This window comes from Pollachius pollachius, assembly GCF_949987615.1.
Source record: "Pollachius pollachius genome assembly, chromosome: 18".
NCBI classification, from domain to species: domain Eukaryota; kingdom Metazoa; phylum Chordata; class Actinopteri; order Gadiformes; family Gadidae; genus Pollachius; species Pollachius pollachius.
In genome coordinates, this window is record NC_136951.1 from 9,786,277 (window position 1) to 9,793,776 (window position 7,500).

The 7,500-nt window shown below is 47.1% G+C and overlaps 1 protein-coding gene across 1 annotated transcript in view; it reads right to left on the minus strand.

The window, feature by feature from the left end:
* pappaa (pregnancy-associated plasma protein A, pappalysin 1a) overlaps positions 1–7,500 on the minus strand; it is a 96,706-nt gene that overhangs the window by 53,558 nt on the left and 35,648 nt on the right. The window contains exons 8-10 of the mRNA XM_079755433.1: positions 6,366–6,494; positions 5,128–5,219; positions 748–944 (exon numbers count right to left, since the gene is read on the minus strand). Of these exons, the coding sequence (XP_079611559.1) occupies positions 748–944; positions 5,128–5,219; positions 6,366–6,494 (418 nt within the window). The remainder of the gene's footprint in view (positions 1–747; positions 945–5,127; positions 5,220–6,365; positions 6,495–7,500) is intronic.

Below are 7,500 nucleotides of genomic sequence, written 5' to 3' on the forward strand. Positions count from 1 at the left end.
ATATTAAACCTGAGACCTACACGATATCAATCTATATATAATATGATATTGTATTTACCTTAGCATTTAGCATCTGCTGCTACTTGTTGAAGCTCGGGGAAAAGGATTTGAAGCTTGGATGATAAAAAAAGAAGGGAATGAACTTGATGCTCTCCTTTCATTGCGTGTGTTGTGTGTGTGTGTGTGTGTATGTGTGTATGTGTGTGTGTGTGTGTGTGTGTGTGTGTGTGTGTGTGTAACCGTTTGCTCCTGCATGTGTACGTGTGTGTGTGTGTGCATGTGTGCATGTCCATGTGTATGATATTGTGTGTGCACGTGGCCGTGTGTGTGTTTGGAGTAGTAGCCCATCGATGTGTGCGTCTTGCTGCAGATTTAGGCAATCAGCACTTCCCTAACTAGTGAGAGTAACAGATCAATGGCCTTCAGAAGGCTTAAGGGGCCAGATCAATGTCCCTCCCTCTCTCTCCCTCTCTCGCTCTCTCTGACCTTACCCAGCACCACACTGCTCACGTCCACCGGGGGCATATCATTAAATGTATTGAGCTCAAACGGATTAGACTCATTTATTTTTCTAAGTATTACACTCTTCAGCATTTTTCGTATTTTTGTTAACAACAATAAGTAATAAATGTAATTTAACAAACGCCAAAGCCATCAGAAGTCAAACGCAGCTGAACGGGCCGAGGCAGCAAAAACACCATCGGGGTTAGGGCGTGGGATCTGAAGTGTGTAAAGTACGAGTGTTACCTTGGTGACGGCGGGGTAGCCGGCGGCGACCTCCCCGGAGCAGTAGGGCTTCAGCTCGTGGGACACCTCCACTGTGGCGGCCCACTGGTCCAGAAAGCCGCTGGGCGTGTATAGGCCGCAGTCCCTCACCCCCGTCTCCCGCTCAAAGTCCTCGCAGACGCCGTCGCCGTCGTAGTAGTAGCACATGCTGGGCTCCTCTGGGAAACAGACGACACCATACAAAACACAAGTGACTGCCGGGTCGGCCTTGGTGGGGAAGACGCTGTTTAGAAGGCCGTCCCGTTCAATCGACAACCAGCGCCGTCGACAACGACTGGACAGTGGGGCAGAGCAGCCGTTGGATTCGGAGAGAAACACAGCGTACTCGGCCCTCTTTGGATTGGCAAAAAGGGGCTCAAACGCAGGAAGCGCAAAGCACGTACTGTATATATATATATATATATATATGACATTCACTCGTCCTCCAATCTCTCGCTCTTCTCTTACTTACATCTTCTCTTACAATCTTCTTTTGTATTTTTGTGTATTGTGCGTTAGCCGTGACCCCCTCTGTGACTCTGAGATGCACGGGAGGAGAGAGGAGGAAAAGGAATTAGAGAAGAAAAGAGGGAGTAGGTGGATGAGGGACAAAATGCCAAAGGGCAGCTCAAGAGTACAGAAGGTGGGATGACCGACTGAGAAAAACAATAGGATGACTAACAGCGAGATGATGAAAGAGTGAAATAAGAGAAAATAGAGAGAGGGGGACCAAAAGAGAGAGAAAGAGAGAGGGTGGGAGGCAGGGAAGGAGAGAGGGAGAGAGAGCGAGAGCAAGAGCGAGAGAGAGGGAAAGAGAAAAAGACAGAGAGGTAGATACAAAGAGAGAGCGAAAGAGGCAGACAAAAGCAGAGAGAGAGAGAGAGAGAGAGAGGGGAGGATAAACAGACAAAAGTGGTGCAGTAAAGTCTTTGAGGACTATGTCTTTTCCAGACATCCCACCTGGAGTTCGGGTCTAGAAGAAGAGGAGGAGGAGGAGGAGGAGGAGGAGGAAAGGGGAGCAAAGGGAGGTTGATGCTGGACTAGTTTGTTAGATCGAGGAGATGGAGAGCGAGGAGGGAGGTGGAGGTGGAGGTGGAGGAGCAGAGAGCAGGGAGGTGGAGTTGAAGGACGAGAGAGGAGGGAAGTGGAGGGGAAGGAAAGAGGAGAAAAAGGAGGGAAGGTGGAGGAGAAGAGGGAGGACGAGGCAGGGAAAGGAGGGAGGTGGATGAAAGAGGAAGACGAGGAGGGAGGTGGAGGAAAGAGGAGGGGGAGGAGGATGAGGAGGAGGAGAGTGGAGGGCGGTGGTGGAGGGGGAGGAGGAGGCGGAGGCAGTGCTATGGGGTTCTTCTGCTCTCAGCGAGGGCTATGTCTGCCGCTGGGGTTCCAGTTGGGGGGAAAAAGGCGGCATTCCGTGCCAAGTTGGCCGAGGGCCTCCTCCTCGAAATTCCAGAGCTCCCCTCCAGCACGGGCCTAAAAAACTCCAGTAAACTCTGTGCTCTGGCAGACGCAGACCAGAGGGGCTGGGGGGGGGGGGGGGGGGGGGGATGGACGCAGAATACACTCCTGCCACTCACGCAGCGGGAACAGAGTAAAACAAGAGGGAGGGAGGTGAGGGGGAGGGAAGGGGGAGGGAAGTTTGGGGAGGAGAAGAGGGAGAGAGGGTGTTCATACAAGGGGGTTTGTGGGACAAGATGCCAGACTGATAGATAGGTAGGTGGAGGGAGGGGGAGGGGGGAGAGAAAGTGTAAGCAGAGCAAAAGAGAGAGAAGAGAGGGAAAGATGAGAGAGGAGGGGGGAGAGGAGAGAGGAGGGAGGAAGGAGAGTTGAGAGGGGAGAGAGGGGAGAGAGGAGAGGGGAGGGGGAGAGAGGAGAGGGGAGAGAGGGGAGAGAGGGAAGAGCGAATGACTGGAAAGGTGAGTGAGTGCATGAGGCAAAGGAAGGATAGACAAGCGAGTCTAGGGGGAGAGGGAGAGAGAGAGAGAGGGAGAGAGAGGAAGAGAGAGAGCAGAAGCCTAACAGGAGGAGGAGGAGGAGTAGAGAGAAGAAGAGAGAGAGAGAGAGAGAGAGAGAGAGCGAGAGAGAGAGAGACAACAAGACATGAAAAAGGGTGGGATGGGCAATAAAGATAGACATCTGTATGTAAGTCACTAAGTACACGCACACATCCCCTACACTCCACAATACGAGGGAGAGGAAGTGCCCACCACATAAACCAAAGGACAAGCATCAAAGAACCAGTCTTATTACAAAAAGACCAGTCAAAGGTTCCTTGGTGCCTGTGTGATCTCGGTACGCCAGGTCGATTTACTGTGCCCAGACTTAAGTGACATTTCCCCAGGACTGCCCTTTTGTTCGATGGAAGGGGGGTGGCGGGACAGCGATCAAATGTGCATCAGTGCTTGTTGTGACGTGGACCACTATCAAAACCTGGACCCCACGGACCCTGGAGACAGGGCCCCCAGCTGGGGGTAATGTCAGAGGATCCAAAAAAAGATCTCTTCTTTCTCCACCGTCCGGGTACGTTGCCAGTTTTGATTGGATGAACTATTAAAGCGAATTTACATGTCGACGGCCCCCCCAGAGGTGGATTTATGTTGACCCCGACCCCTCACTCGCTCTATCTTATCCCATTGACTCTCGCCCAGACACTCACACACACGTACGGACAGATGGACAGGAGGTCTCGTCATTGGTTTCTGGTTTCATTTTTTTGCAAAACAGACAACTATGTCAGGCGGTGTCCTAAAAAACACGAGGCACGCATTACACACACATACACACACACAACGCACACATGCGAATACACATATGGAAACACACGTATACACACGTACACCCACGCACAAACAGGAACACACAAATGCATGCGTGTACACACGCACACACACACACACACAAAACAGATTTTTAGGTATTGCAGTTCGTGGAAAAAACACACAGCCAGTGCAGTCATCCAGCAATCTGACAAGGATTAAGTGGCCACTTCACACGGGCACAACAACCTCACACAAACACACATTCACACTTACACTACCCCAAACACACACGCACACGGACACAAATGCAAACACACTCAAGAAATACCAAACAAACATCCTCATAGACACACATACACACGCCAAGCACACACACACACACACACACACACACACACACACACAAACCCATTTCAGTTGGAAAAATATCATACGTGAAATTATATCCTATTTTTCTGCATGCAAAAGGGAACATAAAACAACAGGTACGTGGAGAGTCTTACACATTTCAAATCAAAATTCATGTACAATTTGACAATTTACGTTGAGCGGTACACTGGTTTCAGTTGCATCATCGAAACCCAGTTGGAATCACTATGTACATATCCGGTGTAAAAAAATGGCAAGGAATGCCAAAATCAATTGGATTAATAATAATAAAGACATTTTTTAAAGATCTGATGTGAAAAGCTATAATTCTTTCCTCAAACATATAAAATATCTGTTGCATCACATCACACCAGCATCGTGTCAAGCATGAGTCTAGCTCTATTCTCCTCTCTCTCTCCTACTACTGCTAGTGCTACTACTGCTACTGCTACTGCTACTGCTACTACTGCTACTGCTACTACTGCTAATGCTACTGCTACTACTGCTACTGCTACTACTGCTACTGCTATTGCTACTGCTACTACTGCTACTGCTACTACTACTGCTACTGCTACTACTGCTACTGCTACTGCTACTGCTACTACTGCTACTGCTACTACTGCTACTGCTACTGCTACTACTGCTACTGCTACTACTGCTACTACTACTGCTACTACTGCTACTACTGCTACTGCTACTACTACTGCTACTGCTACTGCTACTGCTACTACTGCTACTGCTACTACTACTGCTACTGCTACTACTGCTACTGCTACTGCTACTGCTACTGCTACTGCTACTACTGCTACTGCTACTACTACTGCTACTGCTACTACTGCTACTGCTACTGCTTCTGCTACTACTGCTACTGCTACTGCTACTACTGCTACTGCTACTGCTACTGCTAATAATAATGCTACTACTGCTACTGCTACTACTGCTACTGCTACTTCTGCTACTACTACTGCTACTACTAATAATAATGCAACTTCTACTACGGTTACTACTCCTGCTACTAAAACTGCTTCATCTCCTACTGCTACTCTTACTACTACTACTACTGCTACCTCTCCTACTTCTTCCACTACTGCTTCTGCTACTACTGCTACTGCTACTGCAACTACGGCAACGTCTACTGGCACTCTCTTCTTCTCTGGAAGAGGAGGAAGATCTTTGGGCCGGTTCCAGACAGCCTCTCTCCCATGTGACCGTTAAAGTGCAGGGTGGTTCTACTCACCGACACAGTTGAAGGAGGGCTCCTTCTTACAGCGACTGGAGCAGCCATCTCCATTCATGGAGTTCATGTCGTCACACTCCTCTCCCTTGTTGCTGAAATAGAAGCCGGAGGGCTCATTAAATGAGTGATACTCTGGGACTCACTGTATTGCTATTATCGGGGGAATAAGTTTGTACATATATGGTGTGTATGTAAATGAATATATATATGTATATATATATATATATATATATATATATATATATATATATATATATATATACTAGGGGTGAAATGGTAGGTGTTATACTATTGAAAGGTACGGTACGGTACGGTACAGGATCAATGATGCACGGATACAGGAATCAGTTATTGCAGAGTAAATAATAAACAATATCGACGTCCATAAGCCATGGCGGACGATATGAGACCCTTCTGTGTGGTAGAGATTGCAGGGTTCATGAATATGTTAAAAGTTCTTTACCAGCGAGACACTATGACTTTCCGCTTGCATGTTAGCTGGACCGAAATACTGGACAAAACATGAGACACACATCGATTGACCTGATGTCAGAAAGGCCTTCCCTTGCGATAACTACGGACAGTTGGACGTCTAGAGCTACATAGCACTTTACCTTACTGCTCAATATATGCCGGAAGACTGGGAGACCAAAAGCCCAGTGAAACTTGGATTTCTTGTTAGGAGACTCATCATTTGAATCTTCCTTTACTTTCCTTTACTTTGCCATACGCTGCTGATCTATCCATTACTTGTTAAAGAATTTAAATAACATTTTTTTGATTTTATGTTTCTGAAGATGGTAATACTGTTTGTAAAAGAGGTTTAGACATGACCGTGGCACCCCCACAGCGTACGGTACTGAAGTGGGCATTCTGTGAACCGATTGCCCCCTAATACATAGGCAGAGTGAGTCTTCTTAAAAGCGTTAGGGAATTGTTCAATGGGGAAATGGGGATGGTGGTGGAAGGGAGGTGCACTTCAGTCACGTGCGTTTTTGTGTGGGTATGTGCTTGCCTTTGTATATGTGTGTGTGTGTGTGTGTGTGTGTGTGTGTGTAGTGGGGGGTGCCTGCCTGTGCCTCTTTACGTGTGTGTGTGTGTGTGTGTGTGTGTGTGTGTGTGCGTGCGTGCGTGCGTGCGTGCGTGTGTGTCAGTGTATGTATGTATATGCCGATGTGTGAGAGTGTGTATCCCTGCGTGTGTACTTGTGCGTGTGTGTGTTGTTCCAGGAACCTTACATCTGGATGTGTCCATCACCACAGTAGGAAGCCCCCAGTTCGTGAGCGAGAGGCGGGGAAGGCTCACTCTCGCTGCGGCTGGAAATGGTCTGGACCTGGTACTTGTACACCACATGAGACACCACATCCCTGCCAGACAATGGACGTGACAGAGAGAGAGGGAGAGAGAGGGAGAGAGAGAGAAATAAGATTAAGATTACAAAGCGGACTGAAGCTGAAGCTGAAGCTGAATTTTGACTTAATCCAGGACCAAGCAGAAATACCTAAAACCGAAATGATGGTCAGAATGAACCCCCTGCTCTGATTAGTGTTATGCTAACGTATATACGAGTAAAAGGGTCAAAACAATCTAGAAAAAAAACTAAAAAAAAGTCAGAAAGAGTGAAGGAGAATTAAGAAGAAACTTCAGGATTTTGATTTCCTCTGTGGCGATGAATAGTATTGATAGTTTAGAAGAGTTGTTTTTCTCCAACAACATTCAGAAGCCTGTAGGGTCAACGCAACCTCATTGAAAAGTTGGAAAAACATAATTCACCATATTTTATATTTAAACTCTCGGTTTTATGTTTGATCCAAAAACCTGTTTTGTGTCTGAAGAAACGTATGTGTCTATGCAGATGACACTCTGCTTCACCTCTGGTTGGAACTCAGCAATGTATGTCTCATTAGCATTTAGTTCTCAGCATACTAGCCCCGTGAGTTCACATTCTGTCTCTCTCTGCAGATCAGTCTGGCCTCTGTCTGTTTGAAAGCCTTTTCCAGGACCAATCAGTGCTAGGGTGAAGCAACAAAGGAACATTGCAGTCTGTCGAATTAGAAAAACAATGGTGTGCCCAAGGAAATTGTAGCACTCCACAGAGCAATGGAAACAGTTTCGATCTAAAATACGCTGAATAACAATGTTAAAAGGTGAACAGAAATCACCAAGGAAGGCTTGTTTCACTTCCGCATTCTGCAAGAGCAAAGAGAGTAACAGCGTCACTCTGACCGGCTGGTTTTGTTTTGTACAACGTAAGGCCGCGGCCATATTTGAGGCTTTCAGCTTACTGAACAGGAACAAATAATTCTGTGTCTACATCTACTTTGTCACCAGACCGTTGAGAACATCTTCTGGCAACATACTTTACTACTCTAG